Below are 26,010 nucleotides of genomic sequence, written 5' to 3' on the forward strand. Positions count from 1 at the left end.
TTAGATTACACATTTTGGTTCCTAACATTTGTGTGTAATCTCAGTGACATGTGTGTAATCTCAGTGACATTTGTGTAATCTTGGAGTACTATCTGAAGATAGGATTTGGTAGAAAATTATAATATTCATATGAGACAACTTTGACTCTTTGGTGTTAAATATGAAAACTCCAAATTTATTTGTTTTGTAGAGTGAGTTGTGAACTTATGTCATTTATTTATATTTTGTGGTTGTTAAGTGATACTTTTGGATTGATATATGTTTTTTAATTTAGACTTTGAATTTGTTAAAGACTTAAAGTTGTTTATTTATGTGAATTTTGAGTACATTATAAATATTGATTATAAATTTGAGCTACCTATTTGGAATTTTTTTTGTTATAGGTTTATATATATAAATATAAGTAGGTATGTCCGGTTTAACCGGCATGCGGTTTAATTACTGAACCACTGGTTGAACCACTGTACCACTATACCAGTACCCTGACCGGTTTGATAACCGGTACGGTTTTAACAACACTGGTTCGATGGAACTGTTAATTTCGGATTGTGGAAAATGAGGGTTAAGGATGTGTTGGCTCAACAAGGTCTATCAAATGCGCTACGTGAGAATAAACTAGAGGATATGGATCAACTGGATTGGGAAGAGTTGAAGGAGAAGGCTGCGGGAACCATACGGTTCTGTCTATCAGATGAGGTGATGTATCATGTTATGGATCTGACGTCACAAATAGAGGTGTGAGAGACATTAGAGAAGCGGTTTATGTCAAAGTCTCTAACAAATAAGTTGTATTTGAAACAGAGACTCTATGGCCTGAAGATGTAGGAAGGTGCTGATTTGCAACTACATCTCAACAATTTTAATCAAGTGATCAATGACTTGCAGAAACTTGATGTGAAGGTTGATGATGAGGACAAAACAATAATATTAGTGTGTTCTTTGTCAAATGCCTATGAACACTTGGTGACAACGTTGACGTACAGGAAAGACTGAATCAAACTCGATGAGATCATATATGCACTTATGTTCCACATTCAGAGAAGACAAAATGTAGGTGAAGGGTCTCAGGGTGATGGTCTATATGTGAAAGGGAGCCAAGCGCGTGGGAAGAGACAAGGCATAGGAGGTCCTGCCAAAGGGAAAAGACCAAATTTCAAGAACAGAACACCAGTAGAGTGTTAGAAGTGCAAACAGACTGGGCATTACAAAAGGCATTGTCCCAATGAATGGAGTCCTAGCAAGTCGGTGTGGAAAGATAGAGTATCTACATCTGCAAATGTTACACATAAAGATGACTCTGGTTACAATAGTGAAGTTGATATACTATCTGTATCATCAAATCATAATACAGATGAGTGGATACTTTACAATGGTTGTTCCCACCATATGACACCAAACAGAGAATGATTCACCATATACAGAGTAGGCAATTTTGGTTTTGTGTATCTCGGAAATAATAAAGCATGTGAAATTATTGATATGAGAGAACTCAGAATTATGATGGATGATGGTGTAGTGAAGACATTATGTGAGGTTAGGCACATACCATATTTGAAGAAGAATTTGGTTTCTTTGGGGACATTGCAGGCCAAAGGATTTAGCTATAGAGCTGATGGGGACAGTGATATTCTTCGAGTATGCAAAAGTGCTCTAACTGTGATGAAGGGTAAAAGGACCACAGGGAACACTTACAAGTTGTTAGGGATAATAGTTGTAGGTAGAGTTGTTGGAGTGGCTGAAGAGATCTCAATAGATTCAGACCATGGTGCTACAAAATTATGGCATATGCGTTTGGGACATATGAGTGTGCATGGCATGACAGAACTATGCAAAAGAGGACTGTTGAGGAGAGTCAACAAATGCAAGCTAGATTTGTGCAAGTATTGTGTACTTGGGAAACAGACACGAGTTAGTTTCAAGGCTGGCCAACACAGGACTCGGGGCATTCTAGATTATGTCCACACTGATGTATGGGGACCCACTCAGGAACCATCCCTTGGAGATTCTAGATATTTTATTACCTTTGTTGATGACTTTTCATGCAAAGCCTGGGTATATTTTCTGAAGCATAAGTCAGAAGTCTTTGCCAAGTTCAAGGTTTAGAAGACAAAGGTAGAGAACCAGACTAGTAGGAAAATCAAATACATGAAGTCAGATAATGGAACGGAGTACAAAACTCACAGTTTCAGAAATTCTATGAGGAACGTGGCATTCTGAGACACTTTTCAGTGAAGAAGAGTCCTCAGCAAAATGGTGTTGCAGAGAGGATGAATAGAGGACCAGATGCATGAGACTGGATGTTGGACTTTCCAATTGGTTTTGGGCAGATGCACTTAGTATGGCATGTTATGTCATCAATAGATCACGACATGCTTTATTGGATGGTAAAGTTGCAGAAGAAGTATGGATAGATATCCCAGTCAATTATAATATATTACGCATATTTGGTTGTCCTGCTTATGTACATGTACCCAGTGATGAACGATCTAAACTTGATCCTAAGTCAAAGAGGTGTATCTTTATTGGATATACCAATGTGTGAAAGGGTTCAAGTTATAGGATCCAGTTTCTAGAAAGGTGGTGTTGAGTAGAGATGCAGTGTTTGATGAGGATTTCATGATGAAACATTCAATTTTGACAGAGGTGCCCATGCCAAATGGAGAGATTTCGGGATCAAATATGATTTCAGTGAGTAATGAAATGATTCAGGTGAATAAAGGCAAGGAACCATGTACTAGTTCAAGTCAAGAATATGATGATCTTCAGGCGGAGAGTTCAGGTGTGCAGTAGTATCTATTTGCCATAGACAATGATAGACGTCATATCAAACCTCCAGAGAGATATGACTTTGAGGATATGGCTTCAGTTGCTCTCCATATCAGTTCAAGAGATCCATGTAGCTTTCAAGAGGCTATAAACAGTCAGGAGAAAAATGGATGGGTGCCATGATAGAGGAGATGGAGTCTTTACAGAAGAACCAAACTTGGGAGCTTGTTCCATTGCCCCCAGACAAGCGTGCAGTTGGGGGCATGTGGGTGTACAAGAGGAAGCCAGCAGTATCAGAAAAAGAAGAGGAAAAGTTCAAGGCTCGTCTTGTAGTAAAAGGGTATTCACAGCAGAAGGAGATCAGCTACAATTAGATTTTCTTCCCAGTGGTGAGACACACTTCTATCAGGACAGTGCTTGCCTTAGTGCCCAACCAAGATATGCACTTAGAACAGATGTATGTGAAGAATGCATTTCTCCATGGTGAATTAGAGGAGAAAATTTACATGACACAACCAGAGGAGTTCAGTGCAGCTGGACAGAGTCACTTGGTTTGCAAGTTAAAAAAGTCTCTATATGGGTTGAAGCAGTCTCCCAGACAATGGTACAAGCGGTTTGACACTTATGTGTTGAAGCTTGGTTATAAGCATTGTGAGTATGTTTGTCGTGTTTATGTCAGAAGCCTTGACGATGGTTCTTTTATTTTTCTGTTACTTTATGTTGATGATATGTTGATTGCTGCTAATTATTTAAGTGATATCAATGAGCTGAAAGTCATGATAGGTAAGGAGTTTGACATGAAAGATTTAGGGGCTGCTAGGAATATTCTTGGGATGGGGATTCATAATTTAGGGGCTGCTAGGAAGATTCTTGGGATGGAGATTCACAGGGATAGGGGAGCTAGAAAACTATGGCTCTCCCAGCAAAGCTGTGTTGAAAAGATCTTAGAGAGATTTGATATGAGCAATGCTAAAGTAGTGAGCATTCCATTAGCAAATCACTTCAAGCTTTCCCTAGATCAGTGTCCAAAGACAGATGAAGAGAAGAAATACATGTCAAAGGTTCCATATGCCATTGCAGTGGGTTGCTTGATGTATGCTATGGTTTGTACTAGACCGGACTTGGCACGAGTAGTTAGTCAAGTATGCAAGTATATGTCGAAACTAGGGAAGCGACATTGGGAAGCAGTCAAATGAATTTTCACATATTCGAAGAGGACTACAGGTCTCGATATCATGTTTGGCAGCCAACAAAGTAAGCCTTCAGTTATTGGTTATGTTGACTCAGACTATGCAGGAGACTTGGATGATAGAAAGTCCACAACATGGTTTCTCTTCACCCTTGTAGGTGAACCAATTATGTGGAGATCATCAGCTTAGTCTGTTGTTGCTATGTCCACAACTGAAGTAGAGTACATGGCAGCTGGTGAAGCTTCTAAGGAAGTCATATGACTTATGGAGTTGGTAAATGAGTTAGGCATTGAGCAAGGTGGAGTTCTGCTGCATTGTGATGGTCAGAGTGCTATCTTCTCGGCAAAGAACCAGGTGTATCATGCTAGCACCAAACATATTGATATAAGATTTCACAAGATCAGGGAGTTGGTAGCTTGTGAGCAGATACTATTGCCGAAGGTTCACACTTCATAAAATGCAGCTGATATGCTAACCAAACCGATTACTGTGGACAAGTTCAAGCATTGCATGAGCTTGCTAAACATTCACTAATGCTGGACTATGGAGCGCCCCCAACCCAATGACGGAAGATGGAGATTGATGATATTCGCCAAGGTGTGGATTGTTGTGCAATGACTCACATCTCTAGATAACAACAATACAAGTTATGGGTTTGGACTGATGTAAAGGAGTTGGAGTAGAGGCTATATATGTATGTTATGTGAACTTAATATAACAAGGAGAAGAATAGTCAAACACTAATCTTAATTCTCTAATAACATATAGTGGTAGCCGCTCAACGCTCCCGGGATGTAAACACAATTGGTCGAACCTCGTTACCAAATCTTTTTTGTTATTCTCTTGTCTGTGTACTATTTAATATTTAATTGTTCGTTTGTTCCCAACAGGTTACTCTACTCTATTTCAATATTAGACAATGTGAAACTAACACAATAACATATTTCAAACATCCCAACAGAATTAAAGTAAAAAACAAGCATATTACACTTTTAATGAGTAAAATTGTAATCAATTTTAAAATTATTACATAAATAGTAATATTTCAAAATCAAATTAAAATTTGTCAAATTATTTTGTATGATATTTGCCGTACTGTTGATATTTGCGACCGGTGTGCTTTATAAAATTTCAATATTTTTTATTGTTTGACAACAAAAACGGAGACAAAGGTAAATTTCAACTCATGTAAATGAGGACATAAAAGTCTAGGTCCCATTGCTACTATGAACAACCCTTCATCAATTTGATTTTCTCTAAGAAAAAAAATTAAATGATGATAAAAAAGTAGTAACTTATCAAAAACTTCCATCACTATTTAAATAATAACCATGTTTTCACTTAATTGTGAAATTTTCACTTTTTAAATATATATATATATATATACTATGATATAAAATTTTATTTATACAATTTATATTTCAAGATTCCCTCCCATTTAAATTCATACTTATATAACATATTTAAATAGTAATTGTGTTTTCACTTGATATCATATGTGAAATGGTCACAGGTTTGATACTTGTATAGAATTAAAAACAGTACTTTTTTTGTTTAGCACATAAGGTATTGCATAATGTAGATAAGATATTATACCAAAGTTTAATATCTAAAATATGAGCGTAAGGTTTATACATTTTCAATATATTATTATTATTTATTTTATTATTATTTTGAATATTTAGTGATATTTAAAATGTAAATGATTAATGATACAATAATAATATATAAAAAAATTATATAATGGCGCATACATTTTTTCTCATTAAATAAGTTGAAGTTTTTAGGTGGTATAAAAATAGTCTTCATCTAGTGGACTATATTGTATATAAAAAACTTCCATATAGAAAAGTTCTTAGCTGAAGACATGTACATTTAGTATGCCTATGGTAACAAAGGTTGATAATAATATTAAAAGAATTTAAAATGTATACACCGATATTTTAAATGATTTTTACACTGTTAGCAAATCATTCACTATTGATTTATTAACCACCATTGATTCTCAAATAAAAGTAATACAAATTAACGGTAGATTTTAAAGTCATATTAAAATATGAGTAGTTTTATAAGGTAATAACAAGTAAGGAGCACAAGAACCTCTGATGTCCCTAAAGAGAATGAAGGTTGGAGTTGGAAGTAGTCTTCATAACAAAATCAGCCAACGCACAAATGATAGAATGAGTTACACCTTCTCCATCATCACACTCAAGATATATTAATTCAGTGAATGGGAAGACATGTATACACATAAAAAGTTAAAGTCTTAGAATTATTGTATTTTTGTTGTCAAACACAAAAAAATTTAAAACAGATAAAACGGTCACATATTTAAATGCGATTTATTATTAGTAATAATAATTTAAAATGTAAAAGGGGTTGTTAAGCCGCGTTGCTTACCTGGTAGTCTCTCTCTTCATTCGTTGGCATCAAAAATCCAAAACTTGAGTAACAGACATCATCTGTCTCTCTATTCATTCATTTCCATCCTCACATTTTCATTTTCAATTTCAATTTCAATTCCAAACAAACCCTAACTACCCAAAAGGTACTCTCTCTCTCTCTCTCTTCTTTTGTTACCTTTAATTTCGTATTCTCTTCTCTGCCTAATTTAGCTTCACCTATTTTTTTCTTTCTCTTCTCTTTTTTTTCATTCTTTTTGTTTTTGTTTTCTCATCTCCTAATTTTTTTGGGCTCTTTCGGTGTTTTCCATTTTCTCTAATCCGATTGATTTGGATTCATTTCATTTCAATCTGATTTTCACCATCGTCCTTTTGAATGGACGCCAGAAATTTTCACCATCGTCCTTCTCATCTGGTAACCATTCATTTTGCATGCAATTCTGAATTTTGTACTTTCTATTGTTGCATGAGTCTTCTATCGATTGTTTAGTATTGTTGCGCCAAATTTCCATTTTTTAATATCAACTTGAAATTATTTGATTGTTGAATTAATTATGTCAACGAATTATTTTGATACTTATAAGCTGATAATTTATTTAAGGCCCCTCCATTTGCAATATCTTGTTGAGCGATCCTTTTGGTGAAATTCCTGTCACCATTTTCAAATTCTGCAATTTAAACACTTATTGTGAAACTGTAAGGCATTGCATTTGTATGAGCACATCAATCATCAAGTTTTTTTTAGCAACCTTTGCGACAGTTATTACCTTATATTCTAAAATTTGTGCCTAGAAACAACCTCTTCAATTGTCGGGCAAGGCTCCTACATCTACCCTCCCAGACCCCACTATTAGCGTCCTATTTATTATTTGCCGTGAATTAATTGTTGCCTTTTATGAAGTAACTATGTTTCTAATTATAATGTCGTTGATTGAATTTTCATGCTTCCTATGGCATTATGTAGGCACATGCTTCTCCTCCTGGTTACTTTGCCCGCCTGGAGAATTCAAATCGCAGCAAAGACAATTTAAATATGAATAAGAAGACAAGGATGCGTCGGTGGCTTTGCTGTACTTTTCAGGTGGAAGAGACTTACCCATCAAATGAAAATGAGCATCTGAAAAGCCCAGGAAATTATGGAGATGGTGAGTTTCTTCATCTAATCCATTGTATTTTTTTCTTCCATCTTTTGTTTATTACTTGAGAAGGAATTAAATATATTAACAACGAAAGGGTATCAATAGAATAGTTTAATTCCAAGGCATTTTTAATTTTAATTGCTAAACAGGAATGCATTTCTGTTTCTTCCTTGAAACTGGTCACTTGAACATCTAGCTTCCAGTTGTAGCTGATCCCACCTAGTGTTAAAAGAGGCTTTGATTGTTGTAGTTCATTTTCTATCTAGTTCTAGATTTATAGATACTTTAACAGCTTTGAATTCAAACTTTTACTGTCTTGATAGTTAAGCATACCCAGATGGATGGCTTCTTTCGTAGTAAAGATTCCTCAATTGTAATACCTTTTTGTTTCAGGCAACCACAAAGGCTCAAAGGCATCAGCTCCTATCAAACTTGAAACACAGAAGGCACCACCTCCCATTGAAGTTCCAGCGTTATCTTTAGATGAGCTGAAAGAAAAGACTGACAACTTCGGATCAAAGGCGTTGATTGGTGAAGGATCATATGGAAGGGTGTATTATGCAACCTTGAACAACGGAAAAGCTGTGTCTGTGAAAAAGCTTGATGTTTCATCGGAACCTGAAACAAATAATCAGTTTTTGACTCAGGCATGTCTCTGCCATTAACAAATAAACTATTATAGTTTATAAATTGAAAGTATGTTGGTTTTGTATAGTTATTCCTAGTTTAATAGCTTTATTATTCAATGTTTCCTATTTCAGGTTTCCATGGTCTCAAGATTGAAAAATGACAATTTTGTTCAGTTGCAAGGTTATTGTATTGAAGGAAATCTCCGTGTACTTGCATATGAGTTTGCTACTATGGGCTCTCTTCATGACATATTGCATGGTATGTGATATCATGTCCTGTCTTATTGTATATTTCATAGCTCAATAGTTCCATTCATGATTTTGATTGTTTTTCTTTCTATTGCAGGTAGAAAGGGAGTTCAAGGGGCACAACCAGGGCCAACTCTTGATTGGATAGAGCGAGTTAGAATTGCAGTTGATGCAGCAAGGGGATTAGAATATTTACACGAGAAAGTTCAACCACCTGTTATTCACAGAGATATCAGATCCAGTAATGTGCTTATCTTTGAAGATTACAAGGCTAAGATAGCTGATTTTAACCTATCAAATCAGGCTCCTGACATGGCTGCACGCCTTCATTCCACTCGAGTGCTGGGAACTTTTGGGTATCATGCTCCAGAGTAAGCTCCTGGAACTTGTTGTCTTTTCATTTACATATCATCTCTTATTTTCCCCTTGAATTCATAGATGTGTATGCTATTTATTTCCTCTTTTGCCTCATTTTGGAGTTTTTGTATGGTTTTATTGGTTCTTAGCTTTTGTTGTCTTGGCAAACTCTACAGATATGCAATGACTGGCCAGTTGACTCAGAAGAGTGATGTCTACAGTTTTGGTGTTGTTCTTCTTGAGCTTCTTACAGGAAGAAAACCTGTTGATCATACCATGCCTCGTGGACAGCAAAGTCTTGTCACATGGGTCAGTTTTCCTGCTTATACCTGTATCAGTTATTTACCAATGGTCGTTACCAATCGATATTTTGTTGACGTTGATGATTTTGCAGGCTACCCCCAGATTAAGTGAGGATAAAGTTAAACAATGTGTCGACCCAAAATTGAAGGGAGAATATCCCCCTAAAGGAGTTGCTAAGGTATCTCTCTCTCCCCTCTCTCTGTATATATCCTTTTCTCTTTCTATGCTGATGCAGATGCCACATTCAATCAGACAAAATCATGTCCCTTGGGTCTTCCCTTTCGAAATGGACACTGACTGTACTTAATTACCCTTGACTATGCAGCTTGCAGCTGTTGCAGCACTGTGTGTGCAGTATGAAGCAGAGTTTAGGCCAAACATGAGCATTGTTGTAAAAGCACTCCAACCACTTTTGAAGGCTCCCGCACCTGCTGCCCCAGAAAGTTGAAGCAAATAAACTTGAGTTTTTAACCTCTCTTTGAATTCTGCATCTTCTGCACAGTTTGATTCAATTATTTCCATATTTTGTCAGATATTGCATATATATTTATAATATATATTATTTTTCTCATGAGATTGGATGTGTAAGATTGGAATGGCCTGATTCATGTTATTGTTAAACTCCAAGTATTTCTGGTATAGCACTTGTAGTGCTGCAATCTATAGAGCCATAATTAACAATGGGTATCTGTAGTGTGTGGTGGAGATATGTGTGGGTGAAATGTTGATCTTCCCATATTCATTATTTGTTTATTGCGATCAAACTAAGGTGATACATGGCACTGATATTGGAGAGTATATTTTCTTTTTCTTTTTTGGTAATATGTTTATAATTCTTTTTGCAATTTCCATGCTTAGTCCTGCAATAGTAGTATATACCCTTATTTTGCATGTTTTGGTTTACTTGGAATTGGAGCACCACCACTACTACCCCTTTTAAATTTTCTCTGATATTGAACTCATTACTCATTAGACATGAAGCCAATTTGTGTATGTTATTTCTTAACAAATTGGACTATAATTGGATAATATTTTTCAATAATCAAAATTTCAAAATAACTATATGACACTTGTAGGAAGAGAATTAGAGATCAAACATGTGGACATGAAAATTAAAGGCCTTTAGTTGCTAATATCTAAGAAATATCAGATACTAGAGATCAAGTTCCGGCTATTATAATACATTCCTCACTGCTCTCTCTCACAAACAAACTGAAGTTTTTCTCTTCTCATATATTCAAACTCAAGCATTGCTTTGCAAGTTGCATTGGATTATGCATGTGGCTATGTTGCTGCTGTCAACCTCTACTAGATACTAGAGGGTATACTCTTGTTGATATATTGGTTACAACTCTTGGGAGTTTGGTGGATTTCATAGATAGGAAGCCAAAACACTCGAGGGAAAGAGAACAAGTGGTAGAGAGAACCCAAATGGAAAGTGCCACCCATCTCCCATTTTTTTTGAGATGGCTATAAGAATTGGAGGAAGTTTCTCATTGGGTTAGCTTCACTATGAGGAAGAAGGATTTCAAAGTAAATTTGTAGTCTTTAAAAGACAAAAGAAGGTGACGCATATACTGGTGCATATTGAAACTCATTTTTTGCTAACTCTTGGAGTTAAAAAAAATTCCCAACTATTATGACATTAAGTGGGACGTGAAGGATGCCAAAAGAAACTGTACAACCCAATAGCCACACTTAGAAAAAGTTTTATAACCAAATTTGTAAGAATATCAGCCTAAATCATTGCAACTTTTGATAGAAAAAGTTTTGTCAACCATATAATCATTTTTCTAACAAGATTGTCTACATAAAGGTGTTATTGTAGTTCAAAACTTCAAATCAAATCTTCATTATCTAAATATGATTAGTTTGAAAAAACAAAGTAAATGAGTTTGACTCAAGGTAATGAATCACATCTAAATATGATTAGTTTACTTTTCATATTTTTTGATTTAGAATATAAAATTATCTTCACGATATATATCCTTTACATTTTTTCTCAATTATCTTTATGTTTAGACTATTATATATATATTATCATCCCTTATCTAGCATAATATTTATTTATCTTATTATACCTTTTATGAGCTTTCTTTATATATATACATATATTTGGCGGTAATGTAATACAAAGAGCACGTGATTAATGTTTATAACGGAAATGAAGATATGAATATGAATCCTATATAAAACCCTCCAATTCCAATCCATGAACCCTAACTTCACACCAAAAAAGCAAAGTGTACAATTTCAAGATTCGAAATAGTGCGCGTATATCGTTTTCAGAGTTATGGCTCATGTTTCAGATTGTAATGCTGTTCCTCCTCTTACCGAATCCCAACAAGAACACATCGTTCTTGATTCTTCAAAATCGGAAGTGGAGCTGAAGAAGAAGCGACTCTTGGAGGAGTTGGAATCAGTTATCCCTTCATTTGGGATCGAAATGATCGATGAAACTGCATTGGTAGGGTCCACTTTTCCATTAGCAAAGAAAACGAACAAGCAATCAAGAAAAAAGGTTGGTAAAGGAGCAGGACGGAAGATGAAGAAAGAGAATTTGATTGTGATGAAGAACGCGGTGGTTTCGGCTGCAGCGGCCGAGGCCAAGTATTCAAGAAAGGAAATGGAGGCACTGAGGTTTGTGAATGTGAGCCAGCAACGCAAGTTCTGGAAATCTATTTACAAATGTCTTCAATCTCATGATGTTGCTAAAGAGTATGATACTTTGGTTGCACCTCACAACTCTCCTCAGTGCCTTCCAAACAAAAAACCAATCCTTGGTAACCACCATTCTTCATTCTTTTATGTCATTATAGCTTTTCTTGAGATTATTTTATGTATATATTTGATATCGCTATGATTGTTTGTTTTAAATTTACTAGAATGCTCTTTATTCATAAAATCTAAAATGAGTATTTTTTATGTGTTGAGTATGAGTTTTTATTGATTGTTGCATGAAATTATTTATATACTTCTAAATAGGGTTATTCATGACATTAATAATTTGAAATCTTGTCATGAAAGATGTGGAACTCTCTGTTTGCATTTGCTTAGTTATTTATTTGTTGGTGATACCATGTTTTATTCTTTGCACTGTCTTTTAAATATATTTCAATTTGATATATAAATTCATTTCTGATCAAAGAGATAAGAAATGGGATGCTTTCTCTGAAAGTGGCACCAATTGCAGTTGTATTTTCCATACATGCAATGTTCTGAAAATATTTTATCTTCATTGTGCCATTGTTTTTTCATTGTATTGATTTCATCTTCCTTTCTCTCCATTCTCCCTTTTTTGTGCGATGGGTCTTATTTCTATGCAAAAACTTAACAATGATTTTTGTGTGTGGGTGAAACTGTATTTAACTTTATTGTTCATGATTTCACTTTTTTTGTTTGTTATCCAACTCTCTCCAGTTGTTAGCTCATACTGTGTCAATTTGATTTTTCAATTTCTGACAGGTGTGGGTGCTGCTAATGGAAGATGGAGAATTGTGAATGTCTTAGTCCATTGAAGAATGAGCAAAAGGATCTAATCTACCACATTAGTTGAATTTGTTCTGATCTGTGCACTTAAGCACTGCTTCAGTTGCATGACTACTTGTATAAAGACGTCGTATATGAAAAATCTTGTGCATTAGGATTAATTGTAAATTTGTATGACTACTTTGGTCATACACTAATAGGATGAAAGTTGTATCATTGGTTTTTCAATAAAAGTTCAATTTCTTGTCTACATTGTGCATGAATGAGAAGAATATGCCCTACCTGATTGTTGCTTTTACTGAAGACTAATTTATATATTTATTCCATCTCTAACTTCTTGACTTTTAGTGAATTGATAGTTCTGGTGCTGAAAGTTTTGCACTTGTTTTCAGGTTCAATGTGTCATAGAAATATGGATGGCTGTATCAGGAGGCTCGATGCCTTTTTAAAGAACTAACAGTCTCAAGTGAAGAAGAGGAACTTAATCTTAAGTGGTCTGCTCCAGATGAAGAAGTAATGACTGTTCTGCTATAGAATATCCTTTACAAAAAATAAATGGATTAACGTACTGACCCCACATACAATTGTTTTATCTATATATGTTGAGTTCTTTGGCAAGATAACTAGGTTGCATTATGTTGCCTTTCTTACATGGATTAATAACATTTCTGGTAAATGAGAACGGGTTCAACAATGATTGGGTGACAAAGGTTTGTGGCTTTAAATACTATTATTATGGACTATATTCCAGTAGGGTTTCAATGAGCTATCCTTGCCTCTTCAATAAACATTTTGTTATCATTTCTATATCATTGTCAGGCAATAGAAAAAATTAAAGCAGTAAAGAACAAGTCATCACAAGGTATGTATCCATTGCCTTTTCTGTTTAAAACCTTTTCTGTTGTTGTCCTCACTGGCTCCTTCTCCAACTGTAAATCCATTTGTGCCTATGAAAAAAGGCTATTTTCAACATACAGGTTTGTTTGAAGAAAGCCTGACATATTTTTCCTAATACCATTTATGGTTAGACTCCGGGCAGGCTTTGATTCAGTTATTTCAGTTTTATTTGCCTAATTACTAGAAATCTGAAGTTGAGTTGCTAGTATAATTGTGGCTACACTTGATGACAGGAAAGCAAAAATGCATGCTTAGATCTTTCAAACCTGCAACTGAGCTTGCCAATATATAATCTGGGTTTCACCTTCTCTGGGCCATTGTCTAGAGGTGTCTACTTGGTTTCTGAAGCTGAATAGCCCTGGTGAAACTTCAAAGTTAATCTTGGTTATGTATTATCTTTTATTTAAGTAACTGATATAGAAGTTTTGACATGATTAGTGACTTTTAGGAATGATAAATTATAGTTTATTGCTATTCATTCTTGCATTATAATACTTTTGAACTAATTTTGTATGAGAAATAAAAAAGTATATGAAGCCACCAATAACTAAAGAGAATAAATCTAATAAAAGATAGTACAATTTCTAGAGACATAGAGATGCTAAGATAAACCCAGACGAATCGATTATAAAAGATCTAAAATTATTGTTTTGTTAATGAACAAATTATAACATTAGTCAAATCGTGGCTAAAGAGATTATATCAAATAAAAGATAATCAAATTCCTACTAAAGACATAGGGAGTTAAGATAATACAGACAAATCAATAAGGAAAGACTTAAAATTAATATTTTGTTAATGAACAAATTATAATATTGTTTGATTCATAAATTTAATAATTTGTTATGATATAATAAATTATTTTCAAAACAACATCTAAATATAACAAATTATGTCTTTTAAGTATTTTTTTTCCAATATTCAAATTTGATATCTTATTTATAAAAAGAAACAAAGCAAACTCTTATTATTATTATTATTATTATTATTATTATGAGGTTGATAATATACTTAATTTGAAATCTTTAGATATATACCTTCCCCGGGCTTTATTAGAAATCACAAATTGAAATCTAAGGAAAATTTATATACAGATATTTGTAACACACTATAGTTATGGACAGGTAATTTTTCATATTTTTAATTTATATAAAATAATTATTTATGTTTATATTTTTTAATTACTTAGGATTGAGGTTTTTAGTATGTTATTAATATTTTTTTACTGTCTCAAACTCTAGATATACATTTTAACACAAGTTTTTTGTAATGATGATTTGTTGTCTAGCTTAAACGTGGATTCTGTTATTTAGACAGTTTTTTAAATACTTTGATGGGTTAGCCTATTTAATTAATAATCTAAAAAATTGCAACAAGAAAGATGCACAACTAAACATTCTGTAGAAGTAGAAACAATTCAATTTAAGAGAAGAATGGATGTTAGTATCTATAAAAATATGTTTAAAAATTTAACGAATGTAATTTCTATGTATTGTTAAAGATTTATAAAAAATCATTATATTATTTGCTATTTATTTAAATTATATTTTTTTGATGAATAAAAGATAATTAGATATGAATTGTGATGATACAATAACAATATATAAAACTCTTGTGTATACATTTTTTCTAAGATCCAAGAGAGGTAACATATCATGTTACTTGTATCTATACAATTAATTATGTTTTCTAGTAGTCCTTGCTAATTTTATTTATTCCCCTAAAATTATTATAAGATTAGAATTTGTCCTCATTAATTGATAATTTTAATAATAATAAATAGAGATAATAAAAATTTATAAGAGAAGCAAATGAAAAATAATATTTTTTGTATAAAAATATTAAATATATTATAAAGAAATCATAATTTTGTTAACATTATATTTTAAGAACAAGTAGAGCAAACTTATTTATAAATGTATTGGGCCAAAGCCCATATTGGCGTGAAGTTTACGTCAACTTCTGCGTCATATTTACGCTCACTTGGCTTTATATATAGTCGTTAGTGTTGCGTGTTATTATTATTATTATTATTATTATTATTATCAGAGAGAGAGAGAGAGAGAGAGCTTGTGGCAACTCTATCTCAGTTCTCTGTCTCTTCAATATCTTCTTTCAGCAATTGAGGAATTCTATTTATGTGTCGGTATTTTGATTGGCGATTCCGACTTTTCTTACTTATTTGTTCTCTCTTTTTTCTATTCCAGAGAATTCAACTGTTATTAGTAGTTGATTTCAAGAATGTTGCATCTTCTTCAAGCGATTCAAAGCCCTAGAATTGACAATTGGTACATGGATTACATATGCAAAACTTCTGTTCTTTATTTCTCGACAATTGTTGAAACTTGAATAGAATTTGGTGAATTTGAAGTCCAATATTTCTTGAACTTCAGCTGATAATGAAACGTGAGAAATGTGATTTATTCTTATGCTTTCCGACCCTTTGTCAGTGTCACACCTTTAATATTTGAACTTCAGCTGCTTTTGTTGATTTCTTGCGATGAGTGAAGAAACACACTAATAGTATAATCAAAGAAAGATTCATAAATACCACAAAATGACATGATTTTGAATTATATTGATATGGTTTTGTCACTGCCACATCTATCTCTCTTTTCTCTCTCAATTTCCAATCTTCTTCTTGAAACGTGACAAAGAGATAAAATCTGATTTCTTGTTTCTTACCATGTTGCCTGCTTCTGTTGACTTTTTGGAACATGTGAAGAAAGACACAAATAACATAATCAAGAAAGATTGATAAATAATTGGAGTTATTTTTTGAGTGCCCTTTCCGACCCTTTATAATTGGCATATGGATGAGTTAAACCCTAATTGGTTGATTGTCCTAAATGAAACTGTAACATGAATTCTTTATTCATAATATAAAAATGGATGATATGCTTTTATGATTTCATTCAAGGATCTTGATGAATCTAAATTTAAGTGGCTTTAGAAACCCTGGTGGTTGTTTTGGATTGCGAGAATGAAAGTTGCTTGCAGGATGAATGCTTAATATGATATTAGGTGGTATGTTTGACCGGAAATGCAATTACAATTTAAATTTCAATTTATTGTGCAAGATTGGGTATACTTGAGTCATTGGTGGTCTTAAATGCAATTGTAGTATGAATTGTTGTTCATAATATGAATTGGGATGCTATGCTGGGGGACATGATGTCCCAAAATACAGTTGTAATATGGACTCTTTATTAACTATGCAAAAAAGAGATGGTATAATTTGCCTCGATGACCACACCTTTTATGTTATATGCAGTAATGAAAACTTGAAAGGGTAGCCACTGTTATGTTATCCAGGCATGGGCAGTCCAATGATTTTCCTTCCCATCCTTGTTCATGAATGATGGAGGGTTTGGAACTAATAATGGTCCATATACTTTGATGAATTAAGTCCTGGTTAGTGCCAGATTGAAGTAGTGACTAACAAAAGGAGTTGCCTTTTTTGTAACAAAGTTTGTAATGTTTGACAAAGAAGTATAAGCAAAACAAGAATCAGCTGAAAGACAATCTTTTCTACAAGCAATTATAGGTATGTATAGAGACCTTAATTGCCTACAAATTTAAATTAGTTTTGAGACTCTTATTATTGGCTGGCAGCTAGCTGGTTGTAAATACAATTGTTCTATGAATTATTGATTCAATTGTAAAACTGGGATGGTATACTTGAGCTTTTGGTCTCCTTCAATGCAATTGTAGTATGAAATTTGGATGATTATGCTTTGGGGGACTATGAAATACAATAGTTATATGGATTATGTATTCATGGTGTGAAAGCAGATGGGACAAAATGTCTGAGTCTGCTCAATATGCAATTGTTATTCACAATGTAGAAATTAGAATTAAACGTTGATCCCGAAATGCAGTATGAGTTCTTTGTTCATAATATAAAAATTGGATGGTATTTGTTGTGCCTTGATGACCCTGAATTAGTGGAATGCTCTATGGATTTAGCTGGGGCTCCCTTCATTGAATTTCTCTTTTGAGAAGAAATTAATGGCATTTTTGTTGACCTTTGACAGCCTTTATTCAATAGAGTGTTGTGGTGTTAACATATGAAGATCAGTGTATTGAACACTCACCTAAATAGGGTCTTAAAGTACATTTCTATATATACGTACTGCTATGTACTGCTATGTACTGCTATGTACTGGTATGTTCTTCAAGATCTTATTTCTATATATAGCTTTCCTTTTTCCTTTTCCTTCATTTCCATTGCATTTTGGACCCATCTAGCTTGTGAGTTGAGACACACATAATATAGTCATTTAAATTTGTGCATGAGATTCTAATTGATGTCCATGCTAATAAAGCATTAGTTTAGGAGTCATTTAAGTGCTATAGTTGCTGACGCCATGTCCCTTTATTTGTCAACTTATTATTCCAGAATCTCTCGTCTTTTGAAGGTTCAAATTATCTGTAACCTGCTCATTCCTTAAATCTACTCGGGATCAACTTTGGAGAATCAGCTAGCATATCGGACAGGGATGGCCTACCTACTCATTTGAGCACCAGTAAGGCAATTGACCTACCCACTGATCTACTCTCAAGTATCTATATTGCGGAAACGGATTAGCTTGCTCTTTGTGTTGCAGACACCATCACAAGAAATGATTGCATGTGGCTTTTTGCTCTTTGTGCTGCAGTTGATACTCCACTGTGTGCTGACACTTGCTCCTCTCTCAGAGGTTTTCTGCATAAGTGTGTGCTGGCATTCATGCCATGAAGACTGAACTGGATGAGGAGGTTGTAATGTTGAATATATTGGCTACTATTTCTGTGAGGTATTTTGGACAATCTGAAAACTGAATTCCTAGTTTGTAACTGTAATGGGGGATGATGGAGCTGAGAACATTAAGGTAAATGCCAAAATTTTGAATGCATGAAAAGTAATGTAATTATGTAAGAATAATTATTTGGATGATGAATGATGTGTATATATCATAGTTTGACCAAGTTTACAAAGTTCTTCATACAAATTTCCCTCCCAATTTCTTACTCAAATGTTTAGTCTGATTAGGTTATTTTGTTTTTTTGCTAAGCATTTTCAAATCAGCACGAGCCAAGAGATAAATAAACACATTCCATTATACTGATTGGATGTGTTCGTAGTGACTGAGGTGGTCAAATACTAAGATGTAAGTTATTTTTCAGTGAAACATTCTATTTTTCTTGTAGTGTATTAAGAGAGTTGCTTACCTATATAAAGTTTCATTAATTTCAGCTAACATTAAATTGTTAAAAGAGGAAAAGATTTGTTAATTGAGAAGGGTGAAAATAAAAATTAAAGCACTTCCAATATTGTATTAATGGAGAATGGTGAAAAAATAAGATCAAAAGTTCATTTCATATTTTAAATTTTAGAAAATTATTTAATAACTCATTTATATATATCAAGATTATGTATTTTAAAATATATGAAAATTGGAGTGATTAAACATCTTTAAAATTTTGAGAACCATAATGATATGCAATTATTAATGAAGGGTATTAATGTAATATATTTTATTATAAATAAAATTTTAGATTGTGATGAGAAGCATTAATTTCTTTTTAATTATTCCACTCAGGCACCCACAAGGCCACAACCAGTGTCTTCATGCGGAGAGTATAAGAATGGAGATTACCTGTCCCATTTTAGATGTACAAATCTAATTAAAGATTGTCATGTAAATAAAAAGAATAATCGTAAAAGCATAAAATAATTTTTGTATGTTACTTATTGAAATGTAATTGGTTTGGAGCATGAAGACAGAAACTTTTTGGTTCCATGTTCATCTAATGGAGTGATAAGTGATGGCGAAACATTAAATACTCCCAGTGGAGAGGTGGCTCTTGCGGTGCTTAAATCCCACACTTCAAATGATCAGGATGGAGTTTCTAGGCAAGGGAAACTTGATGGGACTATGTTGAGTAAGTCTATTTATGACTTTTCAGTAGAGACAATGTCTAATTGGTTCTAATAATATGGTCTCCTTGGATTCACAATCTAGCGAAGAGCATACCCAAGTGCAACTACCATTTCATCACTACATTGTGAGAATGCTGCACAAATCCATGAGCCTTATGGCGGTGGTTCAAATAGTGCTGACACTATGAAGTCACCTTTGTCGTTTGAAAGAATTGCCTCCTGATATTCAAAATCTCTTCAAGAACATGTTCAGTATAAATGCCAAATGCATGCCAAAATTTGAAAATCCTGCACAGATCTAAGAGGTTAGTAATGACAATGTTTCAAACATGCTGCCAGTCTGAAGATGAGAGAGTTGCTGATGCGCCATAATTTTATTAGATAAAAAGGTATGTGTGGAAATGTCTGGCATTATCAAATTTACTGATTCTAGAAAATGTAAATGCTATGAAGTCCAGTGAGAAAAGTTTGGAGGTGTAGTAAATGTATATGTTTCAGAGGAACAACATATTCATGCAGTCCCATTAAGCATATCTGCTGAACAAATCCATGGTGAAATGCTAGATGCAGCAATTGTACTGACCATCCAGAGAATGTAACTCCTTTGAATTCTTTGTCGATGGGTCAAACACCAAACATCTAATTGAGTTTTATCGTCAAGGCCTCCCTGGGCTTCTAATCTGGACAACATAAATAAAGAGAGGTTTTAGTTTTTTTTCCATTTTGAAATAACCATTGCATTCCCTATACATGCCTATTGTTACATGTTAGACCCATGATGAAACATTGTAAAATAAGGGTTACTTGTCTCTCTGTTTTATTTGCATATTTGAGCTGCATTACCAATAAGAGATTTGGCTGAGATATTTGGGCCGTCTAGATTTAGTGATTGTGAGTGGATGTGCCACATCCAAGATTGTTGTGTTTAGATTTTATTGTTATATAAATCATGTTAATCGATCTTGTGAGGCATATGGCTACTTTATTTAGTGATTAATGTTGGAGTTAGATCAGCATTGTCTATTGTTTACTAAAGGAGCAGGAGCTTAGTGCAGCACTGTCAATTATGTCTAAATGCTTCTTCCTTTAGGGCAGGTTAATGACTTTACTTATGATATTCGTCTTTTTCATGTTTGGTAATACATACAGTTAATGCATTGGTTCAGGTATCAGATACTAGATGATTGGCAGTTTCAGGAGGCGCAACGCCTTTTTAAACAGCCAATAGTCTCATGTGAGGAACTGGAACTTAATCTTAAGTGATCTGCTTGAGATGAAGAAGTAATGACTATTCTTCTATTGAATATCCTTTAAAAAATACATTGTTTCATGCACTGACCCACATGTTTGTTCTATCTATAATGATGAGTTCTTTGGCTAGAAAACTAACTTGCATTATGTTGCCTTTCTTACTGGGGTTAATAACATTTATTAAAGGAAGCGAGAATTGGTTCAACAATGATAGGGTGACAAAGTTTGTGACTTTAAATACTATTATTATGGACTATTCGAGTAGAGTTTCAATGAGCTATCATAGCCTCTTCAATAGTCAATTTTGTATGATTAAAGCAGCAAAGAACAAGTCATTACAAGACCGACAAGTGATTCTTAACTCATTGAACATGAGTGTTAAAACATTCTCTGTTATTGTCCTAACTAGCTCCTTCTCATTCACTCTTTTTATATAACAGATTGAAGTCAGTTAAGTCAACTGTAAACCCATCTGTACCTATGAAACGGAAGGTATGTATCCATTTACTCTGCTAAGTTGAGTTGCTAGTATAATTGTGGCTACACTGGATGAGAGGAACGCAGATGCATGCTTAGATCTTTCAAGCCGGCAACTGAACATAAGATGTTCTCTCTACAAATTTTTAACTGGTCAAGGCCCATGGTTTTAGGCAAGTTGTGCATGCCAATATAATCTGGTTCCACTTTCTTTGTGTAGTTGTCTAGAGGTGTCTGCTTTGGTTTCTGAAGCTGAATAGCCCTGGTGAACCTTCAAAGTTAATCTTGCTTATGTATTATCTTTTATTTACTCTTTTCTTTACATAGAAGTTGACATGATTAGTGATTCATTTTCATGAAAATAGTGGTTCATTTTCAAGAGGGGAAGAGGGTAATGAGTAAGAAAAATTGCATAAGTTGCTTTTGGTTTCTGTTATTTGTAAGTTGTTACGTACAACTGTGATGCAGTTTATTAACTGATACACTTGTGCTGGCGTTTACTTTCCAGTGCCTAGTTAAACTATGATTCTATTGATGCACTTTTTTGTAGGTAAAGATACAAATTTCATAATTTCCATATTCTTTTGCCATCCTTCAATTCAAGTTGCAACTCATACTTGATTTCCAGCAATTGTTGACAGTAGAATGGCAGGAAAAGACATCATAGAGAATGATATAATTTAGGGTAGGTTCGTTCACTTAATTATCAAACAATGTAGATTATTTTATTTGATATTTGTGATTATTATTTTGGAAACTTAGTTAGAAAGTATATTGTGACAATGTGAACTTCCTCCTGGTTTTCAAAATCACCTCAAGAACATGTCCAGTGTAAATGCCAATTTCATGCCAAATTTTGAAAATCCTGCACAGATCTATATGGTTGGTAACGACATTGGTTCAAATATTTCAAATATTGCTGCCTGTCTGAATTTACTTTTGATTGATTATTAGAATTTGCTGGTTGTAAATATGTGCAGAAATGCCTGGCATAGTCAGCTTCACTGATTTCCAGAAAATGTTATTGCTATGAAGTCCAGTGTGAAATGTCCGGAGGTGTAGTAAATGTCTCTGTTTCAGAGGAACAGCATATTGATGCAGTCCAATTAAGTATACCTGCTGGACAAATCCATGGTGAATTGTCAGATACTAGTCATGAAGGGGTCACAATTAGTGTAGTTGATAGTACACATGGAAATGTCAGGTGCAACAATTGTACTGGTCATCCAGAGAATGTAACTCCTTTGAATTCATCATCCATAACCAATCATCTAACCCGGAGATTTATCATCAAGGCCTCCCTGGGCTTGTCTGGACGACATAAATAAGGAGAGGCTTTATTAATTTTTTTTCCATTTTAAAGATAACCATTGCATTCCCTATATATGCCTATTGTTACTCCCTTGGTGAAACATTGTAAAATAAGGGGTTACTAACTTGTCTCTCTGTTATATTTGCATATTTGAGCTGCATTACCATTCAGATATTTGGGCTGTCTAAATTTAGTGATTACTATAAAATTATAGTTAGATTTTATTGTTACATAAATCATGTTAACAGGTTAGATCTGCATTGTCTATTGTTACGAAGGAGCAGGAGCTTAGTGCAGCACACAATCTCAATCATGTCTAAATGCATCTTCCTTTGAGTGCAAGGTTAATGAGTTTACTTATGGTATTCATCTGTCACCTTTGGTAATACATAAGTTAATATGTTGGTTTTGGTATCAGATACTAGATGATTAGCTGTATCGGGATGCTCGACGCCTTTTTAAAGAGCCAACAGTCTCAAGTGAAGAAACGGAACTTAATCTTTAGTGGTCTGCTCCAGATGAAGAAGTAATGATTATTCTGCTATTGAATATCCTTTTAAAAATACATGGATTCACGTACTGATCCACATATGTTTTTTCTATCTATATCTGTTGAGTTCTTTGGCTTGATAACTAGGTTGCACTATGTTGCCTTTCTTTTCTTATAGGGGTTATAACATTTCTGGTAAAAAGTGAGAATCGGTTCAACAATGATATGGCGACAAAGGTTTGTGACTTTAAATACTATTATTTATGGACTATTTGAGTAGAGTTTCAATGAGCTATCATTGGCTCTTCAATAAACAATTTTGTTATGATTTGTATATCATTGTCAGGCAATAGAAAAAATTATAGCAGCAAATAACAAGTCATCAGAAGACGGGCAAGTGATTCTTAACTCAACTTCATGAGCATTAAAACTTTCTCTTTTATTGTCCTAACTAGCTCCTTTTCATTCCCTTTTTCTGTAAATAACAAGATTGTAATTAGTTGAGTAAACTGTAAATCCATCCGTACATATGAAACGGAAGGTATTATCCATTTACTCCACCATCTCCACTATTTGTCTACATATAGGTTTGCTTGATGAAAGTCTGGCATATTTTCCCCAATAACATTTTTGGTCAGATTCCAGGCCGGCTTTGATTCAATTATTTCACTTTTCTTTGCCTAATTTTCTGCTTTGAACTAAATCATGAATTTTTGTTTCCTTGCTTTATTTTCATCATGTTACAATATCATATGGATATTGAAAAGGCACTTGCGTTCCATGACAAATTTCATCTGCTTATGTATCTTGCCATCCCCTTCACTCTGCAGATTTGCAGCTCTCAAGTCCTCACTTTTGTGTTCCCTTTTTTGTGTTTTAGTAATAATGGGATGACTGGAATGCAGGAAATTTAAGTTAATGTAAACAGGAAATTTTCCCCCATATTTCTACATATCTGAAGTTGAGTTGCTAGTGTAATTGTGGCTACACTGGATGACAGGAACGCAAATGCATGCTTAGATCTTTCAAGCCGACAACTGAACATATAAGATGTTCTCTCTGCAACTTTTGAACTGGTCAAGGCCCATGGTTTTAGAGGTGTCCGCTTTGGTTTCTGAAGCTGAATAGCCCTGGTGAACCTTCAAAGTTAATCTTGCTTATGCATTATCTTTTATTTACTCTTTTCTTTATAGAAGTTTTGTCATGATTGGTGACTTTGTCGAATAATTAAATATAGCTTATTGATATTTATTCTTGCATTGTAATAATTTTTAACTAATTTTGTATGAGAAATAAAAAAACTATGTCCAGCCTTCTTACATTACTGGAGAGATGTTTTGTTAACATTAGTGTATATCTCTTAGCTTCACGTTTAGAGTATTTTTGTGTGTTGAATTTTGGAGGGAAAGGAAAGAGAAGACTTTTAGAATTGTGTCAGAAATGTATTTCTCTTCCCTCCATTACCCTTAAAGAATCAACTCGCAAATATACCTTATGTTCCCCCCCAACATGAAGTCTTATTGATTAGGAAGAGATACAAATGGATTGGAGAGCTTTATTGTTTTATCTTAATTGCCTGCCTTTTCTTTTGTCTTTGCTAAGGAGATATCTTATCCTCCTTTTCTTTTGTCTTTGCTAAGGATGAATAATTTGTGGGTATAATTCAAGATGAGAACACAAGTACCAAATAACTACTCATTGTACGAGGCTCCACCTAGTGGGGTCTGGGAAGCATAGATGTGCACAGCCTTACCCTCGCCTAAGCACGTCTGAAATGGCAACTCACTTGAAATAAGCTGCAGGAAGTGGAGAACAACATGAGGAGGCTATATAAGTGCAACCTTATCTCACAGTTAATCCTATCAAAGGATTGTTGACTGGGATGTTGTGTTGAACCTAAAAACAATTACAGTGAGCTTCTTATTTGCTTTAAATACATAGACAATATGATGAAAATAGTGGCTCATTTTAATGAGGGGAAGAGGGTAATGAGTAAGAACAATTGTATAAGTTGCTTTTGATTTCTGTTATTTTAAAGTTGTTATGTACAACTGTGATGTAGTTTTTATTAACTGTACGCTTGTGGCTGGTGTTTACTTTCCGGTGCCTAGTTAAATTTGATTCTATTGATGCACTTTTTTGTAGGTAAAGATACACATTTCATAATTTCCATATTCTTTTGCCAACCTTTAATTCAAGTTGCAACTCATACTTGATTTCCAGCAATTGTTGACAGTAGAATGGCAGGAAAAGACATCATAGAGAATGATATAATTCAGGTCTGTCCCCTCTCGTTCACTTAATTATCAAACAATGTATATTATTTATTTGATATTTGTGATTATTATTTTGGAAACTTAGTTAGAATGTATATTAGGTCAAGCTTGGCATTGCCTTTCATTCAGTGCTTTTCAGAAGAAATCATACTGATAGGCCTATGTTACGTTAAGTAACCTAACAAAAAAGGTGGTAAGGTTGTGGAGCAAAATGAATATGTGACTTAGGAATTTTTTATATTGAGGAACAATAACTAATAAAAATATCAGTGATTGTTTCATATTCTTCTCTAATGAAAGGAAATAATTTGTTTCTCTTCTCATAACACGTGGACTGTTTGTTGCATGCTCATAACTATACATGAACAGTTACATCAACTATGCAGAACTTCTGGTGTCCAAGTATCGATTGACCCAATAAATGTTCCGGATTCCTTGTATTAACTTGGTCTTAAATGTTTGCAGCAGGTGTGGTTTTCTTGGTCCAGCAATCTTGTTTATCTTGTTGATTACTGCTAGTTAGCATCCTTTAATCATACTGTCTACCCCCGTTATAATGATTGCTAATCACCAGTTACTTCGGTTCTATTCAGGGAACCATCTTACTCTACTTCAATTGATATTGATGGTGAGGATGCTCAGAAATTCCTTGCTGGATTTTGCTGAAAACATTGGCCCTGAAAATGTCTGTGCTGAAACAATGGTGTCTGCAGCTGTTGCTGCTTGTTAAAATGGTAGGAGGCATGGAAAACATTTTTTGATGAATCAAGAAAGATGAAAGAAAAAAGTTTTATTCATTTAATATTGAAAATTGATAACAAAATTACATTGAATCCTTTATATAAATGATAGAAAAA

The 26,010-nt window shown here is 34.0% G+C and overlaps 1 protein-coding gene and 2 long non-coding RNA genes across 4 annotated transcripts; all 3 read left to right on the forward strand.

Annotated features, from left to right (window-relative positions):
- On the forward strand, positions 6,355–9,843 carry LOC109335870 (PTI1-like tyrosine-protein kinase 1). Of its 2 annotated transcripts, none has more exons than XM_019572112.1 (8): positions 6,355–6,504; positions 7,323–7,503; positions 7,891–8,144; positions 8,259–8,385; positions 8,473–8,746; positions 8,909–9,041; positions 9,127–9,213; positions 9,361–9,843. In XM_019572112.1, the coding sequence occupies exons 2-8, from the start codon at positions 7,392–7,394 to the stop codon at positions 9,481–9,483; spliced, it is 1,110 nt and encodes a 369-aa protein (XP_019427657.1). In that variant the 5' UTR covers positions 6,355–6,504; positions 7,323–7,391; the 3' UTR covers positions 9,484–9,843. The 2 variants fall into 2 exon arrangements, with proteins under 2 accessions (XP_019427657.1, XP_019427656.1); XM_019572111.1 differs by lacking the exon at positions 6,355–6,504 and adding an exon at positions 6,624–6,773.
- On the forward strand, positions 13,701–25,913 carry LOC109335874. The gene is made up of 4 exons (XR_002106272.1): positions 13,701–13,748; positions 23,976–25,156; positions 25,523–25,621; positions 25,747–25,913. It is a non-coding gene; the product is annotated as an uncharacterized LOC109335874 (long non-coding RNA).
- LOC109335875 lies at positions 21,899–23,013 on the forward strand. Its single transcript, XR_002106273.1, has 2 exons — positions 21,899–22,730; positions 22,806–23,013. It is a non-coding gene; the product is annotated as an uncharacterized LOC109335875 (long non-coding RNA).

Source organism: Lupinus angustifolius, chromosome LG20, assembly GCF_001865875.1.
Source record: "Lupinus angustifolius cultivar Tanjil chromosome LG20, LupAngTanjil_v1.0, whole genome shotgun sequence".
NCBI lineage: Eukaryota > Viridiplantae > Streptophyta > Magnoliopsida > Fabales > Fabaceae > Lupinus > Lupinus angustifolius.

Coding starts and splice junctions, on each gene's coding strand:
- LOC109335870 (XM_019572111.1), top strand. CDS start 6,735: ATGGACGCCAGAAATTTTCACCATCGTCCTTCTCATCTG. Junction 8,145..8,258: donor ATAATCAGTTTTTGACTCAG/GCATGTCTCTGC, acceptor TTCCTATTTCAG/GTTTCCATGGTCTCAAGATT. Junction 8,747..8,908: donor TTTGGGTATCATGCTCCAGA/GTAAGCTCCTGG, acceptor CAAACTCTACAG/ATATGCAATGACTGGCCAGT.